This window comes from Symphalangus syndactylus, chromosome 2 (assembly GCF_028878055.3).
Source record: "Symphalangus syndactylus isolate Jambi chromosome 2, NHGRI_mSymSyn1-v2.1_pri, whole genome shotgun sequence".
In the NCBI taxonomy this organism is placed as follows: Eukaryota; Metazoa; Chordata; class Mammalia; order Primates; family Hylobatidae; genus Symphalangus; species Symphalangus syndactylus.
In genome coordinates, this window is record NC_072424.2 from 110,510,291 (window position 1) to 110,526,245 (window position 15,955).

The window sequence follows — 15,955 nt, forward strand, 5'->3', positions numbered from 1 at the left end:
CGGGGTGGAAGTATTGGAGGGTGCCTTGCCAGCAAAGATCATCTATCCACTCTAAGAGGGAATTAAGAGTGGCAGTTTGGGGATAGCACCAAGAGATATCAGCTGTGATGGCTTGGAGAAACAGTGTAAACCGGCAGTGTAAACAAGAGTAGGGCATTTATAAGTAGTTGAGAACAGAGAATAGGAGTATGACTAGACAGAAAATAGTAGGGATGACAAGTTTTTTGGGGCTCAGCCTAAGTGGTGGGGGTGACTTCGTAAAGCCCTGTTGCAAAAAGTAGGGTAAGGATGAACAGACCTAATAGAATGAAGGGATGTATTAGGCTCATAAGGGTTATTACTGTTCTTCAGAAATACGAGTGAGTTTAAGGGAAGTAGGGGAGAGTACTTGTGACTTCCAGGAGGAAGAGGAGGGATTAGGCTGGCTGTCCGATGGACACAGCTTTATTCTGGAACGGTGAACCGAGTGGGGAGGATCCTGCAGGCAGATGGCAGTCAGGGTACTATAGATGACTAAGTAGGGTCTGGTCCATCGAGGTTGTAGAGTTTGAGGGGTCAGATTCTTAACAAGAACTGATCATCCAGCTAGGGTGTCTTCATACGGCTGGGGATCTGGAGTAGGGAAGAGAAGATTAGCAGCCTGGTGAATTTCCTGTCTAGCCTGTTGGAGGACTGGAAGATAGTTGCCTAGAGGGCTGGCGTCTGGGATGAGGTTGGGGCCAAGCAAGAAAGTGCATCCATATAAAAGTTCAAATGGACTGTACGCTATAGCATCTCGAGGACAGGCTCTAATTCTGAGAAGGGCAAGAGGTAAAAGTACTGTCCAATCCTTTTTAAGTTGGAGGCTGAGCTTGGTGAGGTATGTCTTTAAAAGGCCATTGGTCTGTTCTACCTTTCCTGAAGATTGAGGATGGTAAGGGATATGAAGTTTCCACTGAATACCTGAAGCCTGAGAAACTGCTTGGGTGATTTGACTAGTAAAGGCTGGTCTGTTATCAGACTGTATAGAGGTGGGAAGGCCAAACCGAGGAATTATGTCTGACAGAAGGGAAGAAATGACCTCGGTGGCCTTCTCAGGCCCTCTGGGAAAGTCCTCTACCTATCCAGTGAAAGTGTCCACCTAGACTAAGAGATATTTTAGTTTTCTGACTTGAGGCATGTGAGTAAAGTCAATTTGCCAGTCCTGGGCAGGGACAAATCCCTGAGCTTGATGTGTAGGAAAGGGAGGAGGCCTGAACAATCCCTGAGGGGTAGTAGAATAGCACATGGAACACTGAGAAGTGATCTCCTTGAGGATAGATTTCTATGATGGAAAGGAAATGAGAGGTTCTAAGAGACGGGCTAGCAGCTTGTTACCTACATGGAAGAGGTTATGAAATGATGACAGAATAGAATGGGCCAGTGAGGCTGGAAGGAGATATTTTCCTTGGTCTAAGAACCATTTGCCTTGTGTGGGAAGAGATTGATAGATGAAAGTTTCAGCGGGGGATTAGGTGGGAGTGACCGATGTGAAGGAGAAAAACTGGCCGTGAGAGACAGAAGTTGGAAAGCTAGCTGCTTCTCTAGCCATCTTATCAGCATAAGCATTGCCTAGAGCAATGGGATCTGACTTTGATTCCCCTTGCAGTGAATGACCTCAGCTTCCTTTGGAAGTAAAGCGGCCTTGAGCAGAGTTTTTATTAAAGAGGCATTAATGATGGAGGACCCTTTTGTAGTGAGGAAACTTCTTTCAGCCCATATGACCGCATGGTGGTGCAGAATATGAAAGGCATATTTAGAATCAGTATAGATATTGACTCAGTCCTTTTGCAAGAGTGAGGACTTGGGTTAAGGCAACTAGTTCGACTTGCTGAGAGGTAGTGGATGGGGGCACAGCGGTAGCCTCAATGATAGATGTGGAAGATACTATAGCATAGCCTGCCTTTGCTGGTGACTGGCGATTAGGCCTGGTGGAACTGCCATCAATAAACCAAGTGTGATCAGGGTGAGAAACAGGGAAGAAGGAAATGTGGGGAAATGGGGTGAACGTCAGGTGGATCAGAGAGATGCAGTCATGAGGGTCAGGTGTGGTATCCAGAATAATGTGGGAGGCCGGACTGAAGTCCGGGCCAGGAACAATGGTAATTGTGGGAGACTCAACAAAGAGTGAGTATAGCCGAAGGAGCCAGGGAGCAGCAAGTATATGCGTCAGGTGTGAGGAAGAAAATAGATTTTGGAAATTATGAGAGCTGTAGAGAGTGAGTTGAGCATAGTTTGTGATTTTGAGGGCCTCTAAAAGTATTAGGGTGGCAGCAGCCGCTGCACGGAGACATGATGGCCAACCTAAAACAGTAATGTCAAGTTGTTTGGACAAAAAGGCTACAGGACGCGACCCTGGTCCTTGTGTAAGAATTCTGACTGCACAGCCCTGCACTTCGGCTGTGTGTAATGAAAAGGGTTGGAACGAGTCAGGGAGAGCTAGAGTGGGGGCAGTCTCTAAAGCTGTCTTCAAGGAACAGAAAGAGGAGTGGGGAAAGGATTTAGGATCTATGGGGTCAGCTAGGTTTCCTTTTGTGAGTTTATATAATGGTTTTTTAGGATGGCAAAACCAGGTATCTAAAGGCGAAAGTATCTAACCATACCCAGTAAGGAAAGGAGTTGTTGTTTTGTAGAAGGGGTTGGGGTTTGTGAGATCAGTCGGACATGATCGGCAGAGAGAGCAAGTGTGTTTTTATGAAGAATTATGCCAAGGTAGGTAACGGATGGAGAAGAAATTTGAGCTTTGGAGGGGGATACCTGATATCCTTTGGAGAATAAATGCTGAAGGAGCAGAAGTGTGTCTTGTTGAGAAGATTCAAAGGAGCGGCTACAAAGAAGAAGGTCATCAATATATTGAATAAGGTGAGAAGTGGAGGGATGGAAAGAAAGTAAATCATGAGAAAGAGCTTGGCTGAAGTCATGAGGGCTGTCCCTGAAACCTTGCGGCAGTACAGCCTAGGTAAGCTGCTGGGACTGATGGGTGTCAGGGTCAGTCCAGGTGAAAGCAAAGAGAGGCTGGGATGAGGGGTGCAGGGGAATAGTGAAAAAAGCATCTTTAAGATCGAGAATGGAATAGTGAGTTGTGGAGGAAGGTATTGAGGGCAAAAGAGTGTACGGGTTGGGCACCACAGGGTGGATAGGCAAAACAATTTGGTTGATAAGGTGCAGATCCTGAACTAATCTGTAAGACTTGTCAGGTTTTTGGACAGGTAAAATGGGGGAATTGTAAGGAGAGTTTATAGGTTTTGGAAGCCCATGCTGTAGCAGGGAGTGATAACAGGCTTTAATCCTCTTAAAGCGTGCTGTGGGATGGGATATTGGCGTTGAGCGGGGTAAGGGTGGTTAGGTTTTAATGGGATGGTGATGGGCATGTGATTGGTTGCCAGGGAAGGAGTAGAGATGTCCTATACTTGTGAGTTAAGGTGGAGGGATACGAGAGGAAGACGCGAAGGAGGCTTTGGGTTGGGGAGAAGGGCGGCAATGAGATGCGGCTGTAGTCCAGGAATAGTCAGGGAAGCAGATAATTTGGTTAAAATGTCTCAGCCTAATAAGGGAATTGGGCAGGTGGGGATAACTAAAAAAGAGTGCATAAAAGAGTGTTGTCTAAGTTGGCACCAGAGTGGGGGAGTTTTCAGGGGTTTTGAAGCTTGGCCGTCAATACCCACAACAGTTACCGGGGCGAGGGAAACAGGCCTTTGAAAAGAAGGCAACATGGAGTGGGTAGCCTCTGTATCGATTAAACAGGGGATGGACTTACTTTCCACTGTGAGAGTTACTTGAAGCTCGGCATCTATGATGGTCCAGGGGGCTTCCAAGGCGACCGGGCAGTGTCAATCTTCAGTCGCTAAGCTGAGCAGATCTGGGAAGGAGTCAGGCAGACAGCCTTGGGCTAGAGCTTTAGGGGCTCTAGGAGTGGCTGCTGGGCGAGCTGGGCAGTCTGCCTTCCAGTGGGTCCCTGCACAGATGGGACATGGCTTGGGAGGAATCCTGGGCTGCGGGCATTCCTTGGCCCAGTGGCCAGATTTCTGGCACTTGAAGCAAGATCCTGATGGAGGAGGTCTTGTAGGAATGATTGACTGCTGCAGCTTAGGTGTGTGCAGCTTAGGCATTTTGAAGTTCTTGTATGCTGGAGGTGTGGCTGGGTTTTGTCTCACAGCAGAGGTAAGTAATTGTAACTCAGAAATGAGTTGCCGTCTGGCTGCTTCCCCTCTATTATTGTACACCTTGAAGGCGAGGTTGATTAATTCCTGTTGTGGGGTTTGAAGGCCAGATTCTAGTTTTTGAAGTTTTTTTCCTAATGTCAGGAGTGGATTGGGTGATAAAATGCATATTAAGAATAAGGCGGCCTTCTGGCCTTTCTGGGTCTAGGGCGGTATAGCATCTAAGGGTTGCTGCTAAGCGGGCCATGAACTGGGCTGGGTTTTCGTCTTTACCTTGGCTAGTTCCTTTAAGCTTGTCATAATTAACAGCCTTGTAAGCTGCCTTTTTAAGCCCTTCAACTAGGCAGGAAATCATGAAATCTCGCCTAGCTATACCTGGGGAATTTGCCTGATAGTTCCATTGGGGATCCTCTCGGGGAACTGCTCTAATGCCTTCCTGGAGGTCTGGCTCATGAAGCCGGCGGTTATCAGCATGAGATTGAGCACTACTAGATGGAAATGCTTGTGCCACATGAAATTGCCAATCATCACTGTTTTTGACCTAGCAAAAGTAATTTCACATGGTTCAACCAACATGTCTGTTTTCCTCTCTCAGAATCTTAGCGTTGAAGTTGCAGAAGTCCCTTTGAGTTAGTAGCATCCTCCCCTACTTTCTGACAGCTCCCGCTTCCTTAAAAGAAAATATTAATAATATTAATCTCATAGTTCCACTTACTATGCCAGTCTATTAACTCTGCCAAAAGTTTCTTGCATTCACCAACGGTCCTTTTAAAAAATTATCTTGATTGAATTAAAAGCTTATGGTAAAGTTGGAATGACTGCCACCACAGAAATAAATCCACAGTGACTGGATCCAAGTCACTTGTTGATTTATGTAGGCAGTTAGAGAGACATGCATTTGAAAGGGTATGGTACAAAAATAAAATGGAAATCTCAGACATAAAAAAAGGATATATTAAAAATAGAAAAGTTTATGTTTTATTGAGCAATATGAGAATGTCACAGCAATTCACCAATAATGCCATTTGTTTATTTTCAGTGAGCGAGGAAGCAAAGAAAAAATAATGTTTGCAGCCCAAGATAACTACTTACAGCTTTAGTCAAGGGGGAGCCTTCCACTCCTCTTGATCCCAGCTGCTTTCCTTTCCAAGGCCCCTGCTCCTCCAGTCACCCCTGGTGACTTCCTGTTTTGGTTTCACTTTCTGTGTGGGCCGTACCCTTTGAGATGACAGAGAGGAGTCCCAGCAGCTGCTGGTTCAAGGATGCTGCATCTTCAGTCAGACACCAGGAAAAGGAGTGTCTATTTTATTCTAGCCTGGCAATTCTGATTCCTGAGCTTTTCTTTCAAGGAGCTGTATGGGCCAGATGACACAGGCGAGGAGCATTGACACAATTTCTACTGAACCAAGCTCAGCAGAAGAACCACAGCAATAGAATCAGGAGATTCTCTAGCCTACAGAGCCTAAGTTGACTCTCATATTCATGTCATGGTCTTTCTCTTTAGCACATTATTCTTCTACTGTAACACAGATCCCACTCTAGACTGTCCTTCAATTTAGAGAGAACTAAATTGTGTATGGTCCTGCATCTAGTTATGATGAGCTTTTTTCTCACTCTAAGTTATAAGGGTCATGGTGGTATCTGATAATAATTAACATGGACATGGACTCTGGGGCCAGAATGCCTGGGATTGAGCCACTTCCTAACTATGTAACTATGAGCAAGTTTTGTGCCCTCTCTGTGCCTCAGTTTCCCCTATCTGCAAAATGGTGATATGTGCTGAATAAGTTTTGCTATTATTACTATTGCTTCATTCCTACAAGATGGAGGCCCTATTACAAGGGCCATGCCCAAGGCATCTTTTACCCAGGCCTTGGTGACATAACCAACCGCCTGTCCTTGGTTACTGTCTTGTTAAAAGAATGTCAGTGCGTCTACTTCTTTAGTTTTGCATTGTTCTGCCTGTCTCCACAAAGTCTTTCAAGTTTTCTCTCTTCCAGGTCAACCTGATCTGAATGGTTTCTCCTAAAATTATGAACTTAAATTCTGTTTCTACTTGCTAATCTTGATAGCATTCCGTCCATTTGTACCATAGATTCTCTTTCTGATCAAAAGCTTTCACTCTACCTATTTCATACACCATTCTATTTTTTAAAAAACATGCTAAACAACCTGCTGTGTAACTGGATTACTCACACATTGCTGTTGGGAATGTAGGATGGTACAGCCACTCTAGAAAACAGCTTGGCAGCTCTCTGAAAAGTGAATCATGGCTCTACTCCTTTCCCTCTCTGGGTGGCAGCCAGGCATGGAGGCAGGGCAAGATCACAGCACCTCCTTTACCCTCCTTATCCTTCCTCTGGGGAAGGCTGACAGGACAGGAATTTAGAGGCTCCAGTAGGGGAAGAAATTATGAGCTGTTTCTTCAGTTTCTTGTAGGCTAAAACATTAACAACAGTGACTACGTGCAAAAACAGAATAATGGATGTCTGGCATTTGTCTGCATTTTTTAAACACCCCGAAATGTGAGTCGTATGCCATAGTTATACTGAATGAAGTTTGTTTATATGGAAAGATCAATTCATGCACAATATCAATTGGAAATTCTCACTCCTCTGAATCATCTCACCAAGGTTTTCAGTGCTGTGTTATGATAAATTCCTACAGCTATATGAATGAAGAAGCTGTGGGCAGATCTTAAGATAAATTAAGATAATTTAAGATGTTAAAGATAAATTTAATAAACTTATTATTAAGATAAACTCTTAATTCTCACAGCTATATGAATGAAGAAGCTGTGGGCAGATCCTCCTTTCCCATGCAGTTCTTTCCAATTAATAATGTTGCTTTACTGCAATAATATTGTTTTTCCAGAAGATGCAGTAGCAAGCATACAATCCAATGTCATAGCTGTCTTACTGCATGAGATGATTGCCTACTTCCTAATTCACATCCCTGTCTCCCTCACTAAATCATGTTCCAGAACTACAGGCTGGACCCAGCTTACTAACAACCAAGACAAGAACCACCAAGCCATTCGCATTTTTATCAGATAAGCAAAATGTAAGAGACAAAAGCCAACCAATAAATATGGTGATAGAAAAGAAAATAACAAGAAATAATCATAGCCAAAAGTTCTGAAAATATAGGGAGAAGAAAAGGTATTAGTACTATTCTCAGATAAAAGATTTATCTACACTGGCTTTAATTCTCTTAAAAGAAAAAAAAACCTACCTTTATTTATGCAACGACTGATTTCATGGCTGTCATTTTTGAAATATACAATAATGTTACTTGATTGATTTGGTATTCAATTTTTGTCTTGACTGACAAAAACAAATGATGTAATATACTGCTTTTTGTGTCTGGCATGCTGTTGTTGACCTATCGTCAACATGAGATACACTCTGAATTGTTTTAGTACTGATGATAAAATTGCACTGAACTACAAGTCAAAATTTGTTATGACATCATGCTTTCCTAGATGGTCCCTTGTAATACTCAACTATAAGTAAGCTGGGATTAGAAGTCCAGCTGTAGGTTTTCTGAAAGAAACTAGTGCAAATATTTAGGAGTTGCAAGCTGCTCTTAATGAAGACTGGCTATGCAGACTTTAGTTTCCTTCATTGATACTTTAAATAACATTTTAGCTTCTCCATGTAAATATGTTGTGTCTGAGCCTCCCCTCCTGTGGGTTTGTTTCATAAAACAGGGTCATGTGACAGTGATACCAAAGAAATGGTGAGTATCATGGGACTACCCTGTGGATAATTTCCTTCTGATATGAATGTGTAGAGATACTTCTCAGTTATTAATTGCACTTAATGAAAGTTGATTGGCTATATAAGAATTTATTATCCACGTCTTTTCCAGCTAGGTTAGAGAGGGTATCTGTGGCATATTTAAATCTTGATCATTAAACAAATAAGTAAATAGGATATTTCTTTTTTTTTTTTTTTTTAGAGACAGAGTCTTGCTCTGTCGCCCAGGCTGGAGTGTAGTGGTGTGATCTCAGCTCACTGGAATCTCCGTCTCCCAAGTTCAAGCGATTCTCCTGCCTCAGCCTCCTGAGTAGCTGGCATTACCATGCCCAGCTAGTTTTTGTATTTTTTTGTGGAGACGGAGTTTCACCATGTTTGCCAGGTTGGTCCTGAACTCCTGACTTCAGGTGATCCGCCCACCTCAGCCTCCCAAAGTGCTGGGATTATAGGCATGAGCCACCACACCTGGCCAGATACTTCATTAATGTATGATATTTAATATTTATTGTCAAAATCAAGTTTCTTATCTAAAATAAATGAGTTAGTTGAAAACAAACTAATCATGCAATTATCACGCAACCCAGCAGTTGTATTGCTGGGCATTTATTCCAGAGAAATGAAGTCTTATGCTTCATATCCCACCCTCTACCCTCGCCCCTGGCAAAAAAACAAAAAACTTGTTTCTGAATGTTCGTAGCAGCTTTATTTGTAACAAATAAAGTAGTATTCCATTGTGTCATATAGCCACCCAGTGGAATACGACTCAGCAATTTAAAGAACTGAACTATTGATACATGCAACAATGCCAATAGATCTCAAGAGCATTATGCTGACTGAAAAAAGCCAATCCAAAAAGTTTCATACAATACGATTTCATTTATACGTTTCTTGAAACGACCAGATGATAGAAATGGAGACTAGATTAGTGGCTGCCAGAAGTGAAGATGGGAGGGAAGTGGGTGTAGCTACAAAAAGGCAACGCGAAGAATGTGGCGATGGGAATGTTCTGTATCCTGGTTGTGCTATTGCACTATAGTTCTGCAAGATGTTACCATTGGTGAAAACCAGGGAAAGAATACTCATCTTTTTCTATTATTTCTTACAACTGCGTGTGAATGAACAATTATCTCAAAATTTTTAAAGTTTAATTTTTAAAAATGATCTGTGATTTGTATTCTTTTTAGTTTTCCTTTGGATTGATTTATGTATCATAATGTATAGGTTGCAATATGATCTTAACATAAAAGATTCCTTTTATTAACATTCCACATTCAGTTGTATAGTATATTCTCATTATTAAAAAGGTTCTTTTAAGCTACTCAGCTTTGTTACGTTTAGAAGACTACAAATATATAAAAGTATAAACACATACACGGAGATTTCCTTTGATAGTTTTGACTTACCTTTTGGTTTTCTTGTTCAAAGTGTTCTTTCCTCTGTCTTTTCTCATATATTTTTTTTTTTTTCGAGACCGGGTCTCGCTCTGTCTCCCAGGCTGGAGTGCAGTGGCGCGATCTCAGCTCACTGCAAGCTCCGCCTCCCGGGTTCCCGCCATTCTCCTGCCTCAGCCTCTCCGAGTAGCTAGGACTACAGGCGCCCACCACCACGCCCGGCTAATTTTTTTTGTATTTTTATTAGAGACAGGGTTTCACCATGGTCTTGATCTGCTGACCTCGTGATCCGCCGGCCTCGGCCTCCCAAAGTGCTGGGATTACAAGCGTGAGCCACCGCGCCCAGACTTTTCTCATATTTTTTAAACTTTTCTGTCACTTATCTTTTTTTTTTTTTTTTTTTGAGACGGAGTCTTGCTCTGTCACCAGGCTGGAGTGCAGTGGCGCGATTTCGGCTCACTGCAACCTCCTCCTCCCAGGTTCAAGCAATTCTCCTGCCTCAGCCTTCCGAGTAGCTGGGACTATAGGCGCACACCACCATGCCCAGCTAACTTTTGTATTTTTAGTAGAGATGGGGTTTCACCAGGATAGTCTCGATCTCTTGGCCTCGTGATCCATCCACCGCAGCCTCCCAAAGTGCTGAGATTCCAGGTGTGAGCCACTGCTCCCGGCCCACTTATCTTAATACTTGCAAAATTTCAAAATGAGAAAGGAATAAATTTGGTTTTGTACATAACATCTTTAAATACACTGCTATCCAAGGGAAGTATTGAGAGCAGTGTGTTGGGAATGAGAACGAAGGAAATTCTCTCCCCAGAGAGCCTCGAATCCTTGCGTTGACTTTGAATTCTCAACAGTCAACTGTGCCGGTAACAGAATAGGCTGGCCCAGATAGTGGGTAGGAAGGTGCAAGCTGCAGACTCATGCTTTAATAGTGGCCCCAAGTGACAGTGGCAGGTATTGCAGGCACTCAGCCACATCCATGACCACCGGGCTGAGGAAGGGCGGCTGTCCTTGCGTGGGTGGGCATCAAGGTCAAAAAAGTCCTGGTGGGGGCCAGGGCGACTTAAGGCAATCAAGGCCCAGATCTGCACGCCACACGGGTGCAGGGGGCCAGGGTCACACTCTGTCCTGGCACTGCTCTGGGAGGGGAACTGCAGGCCATTTGTCCTCCTCAGACATTGGATCACCCTCTGGAGGTTCCAGAGTGAAAGGTTTGAGGGGACAAGGAAATGAAGAGATCACGAGACAGCTGTACATCCAGTCTTGACACTCAATGCCAGGTAGTCTTCCAAAGCCATCCTCTCCAACCCTTGGTATTGTCCTCCTTTTCCATATTTTTGGTTTTGGTGGTGTGCAGTGACATCCCATGGTGGCTTGAACTTTTGCCACTTCAGGATCCGTTTTGCTCCTATTCTTCCCCAATTCACTAAGAGTCACCACCATCCACCCACACCCTCAAGCCAAAACCTAGGAGTCCTCCTAGATTCCCCTCTCCTCCCTCCACATCAGCAAGTTCTGTTGGTTCCACTCCCAGATAGAGCCTTTTCTCTCCATCACCAACTCCCTGTTCCAAACCATTATTGTCTCTCTCAAATCTTCCAAAATTCCCCGTCCATTCCCATTACCATCCCTATCCCCACTCACTGTCCACATGCAGACAGAATGGACTTTCTGAAATATGAATCAGATTCTGGCATCACCTCCAGTTTACTCGACTCCAGCCAGCAGACCAAGCCTCATCTTTGACCATGTCAAGCCCTTGTGCACATACTATGGACTGTCCTCTGTCAGAATGAATGAATGGTGGTTACATTCTCCTCCTTTAGATCTCAACTCAAAGGTCGCACTTCCATGGACTTTTTCAAATTAGACACCCACATCTAAACAACCCCAGCCAACTACTCTATCATATCACCATGTTTTTTTTTTCCTTCTTAGCATTTCTGTAAGATAATTGGAGAGTCCGATATTTACTTATTGTCTGTCTCTTCCACCACTATAAGTTACATAAAAGCAGAGATTGTGTTTATCTTGATCACAGCCAAATCCCTAGCATCTGGCACAGTGTCAGCTCAGAGAAGACATTCAGAAGATATTTTTGAATGAATACATAAAACCATTTCTTCTTTAAAAAAAATTACTGTAAATGTGGCTACTACACCATGAAAATAGACCAAGAAGCATGAGAGTTACACTTACACGACAGACATTTATTCACTTCAACATCACGATTTCACACGAAGTTGGAGGAAGCCCTTCCCTAACAAAACAAGCATTCGCATTGGGGAAGGAGGCTGACCTGCTCTAGGGATAAAATACATCTACCAAAAATATGGATAAAAACAAAAACAAAACAGATGGTAGAACCAAAAAACAGAGACATTAAAGGAAATGAACAACATTATACCAAGTAATGTTTATAAATCCAGATCATAAGTGAACGTAGGTTACAAAAATGGAAGTTGTAAGTATTGTTATTCTTGTACTTTTCACACAAACAGAATTTTTAGAAAAGCTTAAGGCCAGGGAATGCTAAAGAGTTTCTGTATGGCAGGAAAGAATTCTTCCTTTTGAACAAAGACCGAAAAACCTCAGGACAAAGAAAAAGTATATCTTTTAAAAACTGATTTCATAGTAATGTTTCTATATATTTTGAAGCACCTTTATGTATTTAGAGCATATCAAATTAATTCATTTCTTTCCCTGTTAATAAAAAAGGTACATTCACAGAATCAGTGTACTCAGAATAAAAAATAAACAGAGGAAATGAGAACTAACTCGAGTTAATAACATCTTCGAGGACAAGTTTGGTCACTTAAAAACTAAGTTTTGTTTTGTTTTGTTTTGCTTGTTTTTAATTATTCCTTTCATACTTAATATCTCAAATACAGCTGCTTCAGCAGGACTGCTTTTCAGTATCACAGTAAGTACAGTCCAATACAGGATCATCCAAAAAAAACGTTGACACTTCCAAGACACTGGCACGGGGTCCATGGGATTTTGCGCGTAAAATTTTAAAAACCCTTCCTACAGTGATGTTTAAGGCCAGGAGCATTCATTTCTCAACCTTGTATCAATCCAGGATCCGTCGGACTAAGTTTCATTAGGCAAGAGACTAGTTTGTTCCTCCTCTGTGCTGAGGATGTTGTGAGATTTAGACCTACATTGAGGGAAAGAAGAGATGAATCTCAATATTTCTCATCTTAAAAACAAACAAACAAAAAAACAGTATCTGTATCTCCATCCAACTATCTTTTAAAAAAAGTATCTACTTCCCGGGAGCGGTGGCTCATGCCTGTAATCTCAGCATTTTGGGAGGCCGAGGCGGGCGGATCACTTGAGGTCAGGAGTTCGAGACCAGCCTGGCCAACATGGTGAAGCCCTGTCTCTACTAAAAATACAAAAATTAACCAGGCATGGTGGCCCACGCCTGTAATCTCAGCTACGTGGGAGGCTGAGGCAGGAGAATCACTTGAACCCGGGGGGCAGAGGTTGCAGCAAGCTGAGATTGTGCCACTGCATGCCAGTCTGGGTGACAGAGAAAGACACCATCTCAAAAAATAAAAAGTATCTACCAACTGATGAGCCTCAGAGTGCCTAGAAATCTACTGACTGGAATAATAAATGTAAAATGTTATTTATTTTCCACTTGCACTGGCTAACTTTTAAAGAGAGAAGCCCCAAAATTGACCATACCTTTTTCTCCTTGAATACTCCAGTAGATAAAACAAGCCCATGGCTAATCCCTTAAACACAATGAAAGGTACTGATTAATGTAAATTTTCCAAGTCAAGTTTTTCCACAAATATAAGGAAACTGCAATTAAAAGACTGATTACTCACACTTATCAGAGCCCATAGACCTTGTATAGCTGCTGCCCATTCAAAACCGATTTTCTCATACAGAAATCCACCTAGCGTTGGTCCTATAAAAGCACTAACAAAAGAAAGAAGAAAAAGTATTCAATAGCGCAAAAAATAAATAATTACTTCATGAAAAGTTACATGATCCTTCAGTTGTAAGTCTTCATTAAATTGGAAGATAAGTACTAAAGAAAAAGCTGGCCGGGCGCGGTGGCTCAAGCCTGTAATCCCAGCACTTTGGGAGGCCGAGGCGGGCGGATCACGAGGTCAGGAGATCAAGACCATCCTGGCTAACACGGTGAAACCCCGTCTCTACTAAAAATACAAAAAATTAGCCGGGCATGTTGGCGGGTGCCTGTAGTCGCAGCTACTCGGGAGGCTGAGGCAGGAGAATGGCGTGAACCCGGGAGGCGGAGCTTGCGGTGAGCCGAGATCGCGCCACTGCACTCCAGCCTGGGGGACAGAGAAAGACTCCGTCTCAAAAAAAAAAAAAAAAAAAAAAGAAAAAGCTAATTCCTGGGCACAGCATTCAGTAACAGAAAATAATTCTACCTGATGATGACATTCAAAATTTCTTAACAATTGTGAAATTATTACTGCTTCTGAAAAGTTGATGGCTTATATAAAAATAAAAAAGATGAAACAGGTTTAAAAAATTCTTTATATTATTCTATTCTCAGTATTTGTGACTAATATAACTCAATTCAAAACAATATATTACATTGTTAGCATAGTTACCCTTCTGGTAGAAGGTAAAAAATAAATGAATAAATGAATAAATTGTAAAAATCAGAGACATGGTTCTATTAAAGGAACTTATATCACTCGAATAAGATAAAGTATATGAAACAATTTTGACTAAGTATTAAACTGTTGATATAGGCATTGATTGTTGAGTGAGAGGGTATGGATTAGGACTCTCGCTTTCCCCTAGATGAACAGTTTGTCTTTGAGAAACTCATCTGATATTTCAGTGTTTCAATTTCTTCATCAACATCAAGCAGGGATAGTATTAATATTTTCCATCTTGCAAGTATGAATGAAATTAAATGAGGCCGGGCACAGTGGCTCATGCCTGTAATCCCAGCACTTTGGGAGGCTGAGGCGGGCAGATCACCTGAGGTCAGGAGTTCAAGACCAGCCTGGCCAACATGGTGAAACCCTGTCTCTACTAAAAATACAAAAATTAGCCAGATGTGGTGGTGGGCACCTGCAATCTCAGCTACTCAGAAGGCTGAGACAGAAGAATCTCTTGGACCCGGGAGGCGGAGCTTGCAGTGAGCCAAGATTGCACCATTGCACTCCAGCCTGGGTGATGAGAGTGAAACTCCATCTCAAAAGAAAAAAGAAAGAAATTAAATGACTACTCACCCAATTGACCACATTGCACTAAAAAGACCTGATACAAGTCCCAATGTACTTAATCCCTCTTCAAACCCATTTTCACTGCAAAAAGAGACATGAGTGTATCCATTATTAAAAGGAAAACCTGTGTGAAAGAAAAAATTGTATGATTGATCAATTAAGATAAACCAAGGATAATCTGGAAAAAACCAACAGCAAGAACACTCCACTTCTAAGATAAAAAGCAAATCTTATTTAAAAGAATTTTCATAGTTACATTTACTCCATGGTTTTCTAGAAATAATTTTTCTGCATATATATATGATATTAAGAAGCATGGCTCATTTGCATTACTTACTTATAAAAATATATAATTAAGAAATTCTTAAAACCAGATGAAGATGGAAAGAGAACAAAGGCAACTTTTAAAAAACAGAGATAGCTACTTATTCCCATGAGAACTATTGAACTGACCCAGCACGGCCATAGTACTTAGCGTTCTTCATCATCGCGCCTATTAAACAAAAGAATGATGATCAGGTGACAGATGCTGGTCACTCTAGGCTCTCTCATGGACCTCCTCCATGAAAGAGGAACAATGCTGAGACCTATCTATTTTGCTTTAGCTTTTCAAAATTACATACATACTGAGGTATAAACCAAGCCAGACATCTGTCCACAACCCATTTTAGCTATTATTGTACTATTATCATTTCTATTAGTATATTATTACTATTTATATCATAATATCATATGCTACAAAATCATGAAGATTTAACATTGGAGCAAAAATATGCAACATGCTGCAAAATTGAGAAATCCAAGAAAGCCTGTGATACTTACTACTTATTCACAATACAGCTCTTCAAGCAATGGAAGTAACTTACTGTGCACAACTGAGAATTTCTGGGAAAGTTGGAATTATACTCATTCCAGCAGAGATGCCATTTACAACTAATATCAGCACCAGCAGCCAGAGCTGACTGCAAAAGGGTTTTGGAGAAAACAAATACAAAAAGAAAAACATTAGCGTTTTAAGAAACACAAAGCTTAATGCTAAGGAAGTGAGGATCCCTGATAAGTTATTTCACCGATTATGTGCCTAGTCTCATTCCCATTCCCATCTAACCCATTTCATTCAGTTAGAGTGCCCTTTAGCTCCTTACAGTTTTGGGGATGGGGGGCGGGGGGGAATTCATCCTGATATCTCCGTCTCTTTGGTCCTTTGGTTACATATATCACATGTCTGGAGCCAACCTGGCTTCTTCTCACCAGACAAAATCCCTTCAAAATTGGTGAAAATGTCAGTACTAATACTGTTCTTTCAATCACTTGGCTTTGAACTTCAATTAATTTAAAAATGGCATGGAAGGAAAGAGGTAAAAGAAGAGTCAGGAAACACATTTGTTCCATGT

General features: G+C 42.0%; 2 protein-coding genes across 16 annotated transcripts in view; both read right to left on the reverse strand.

Moving 5' to 3' along the window:
- Positions 1–5,375, reverse strand: part of LOC129473656 (pantetheine hydrolase VNN2) — a 29,828-nt gene extending 24,453 nt beyond the window's left edge. For 2 of the 14 annotated variants that reach the window (XM_063631392.1, XM_063631364.1), the window contains exons 1-3: positions 5,271–5,375; positions 3,776–3,877; positions 389–612 (exon numbers count right to left, since the gene is read on the reverse strand). The gene's annotated coding sequence lies outside the window, so the exon portion shown is untranslated. Of the gene's footprint in view, positions 1–388; positions 613–2,775; positions 2,792–3,775; positions 4,849–5,270 lie in introns of those variants that run through there. The other 12 variants (XM_063631361.1, XM_063631351.1, XM_063631381.1 and 9 more) reach the window with 12 other exon arrangements.
- A 6,147-nt stretch (positions 5,376–11,522) lies between these two features.
- Positions 11,523–15,955, reverse strand: part of SLC18B1 (solute carrier family 18 member B1) — a 30,043-nt gene continuing 25,610 nt past the window's right edge. The window contains exons 10-14 of one of the 2 annotated variants that reach the window (XM_055264370.2): positions 15,428–15,523; positions 14,568–14,642; positions 13,176–13,269; positions 13,030–13,079; positions 11,523–12,493 (exon numbers count right to left, since the gene is read on the reverse strand). In XM_055264370.2, the coding sequence (XP_055120345.1) occupies positions 12,427–12,493; positions 13,030–13,079; positions 13,176–13,269; positions 14,568–14,642; positions 15,428–15,523 (382 nt within the window). In that variant the 3' untranslated portion in view covers positions 11,523–12,426. Of the gene's footprint in view, positions 12,494–13,029; positions 13,080–13,175; positions 13,270–14,567; positions 14,686–15,427; positions 15,524–15,955 lie in introns of those variants that run through there. The other variant, XR_010118874.1, reaches the window with a different exon arrangement.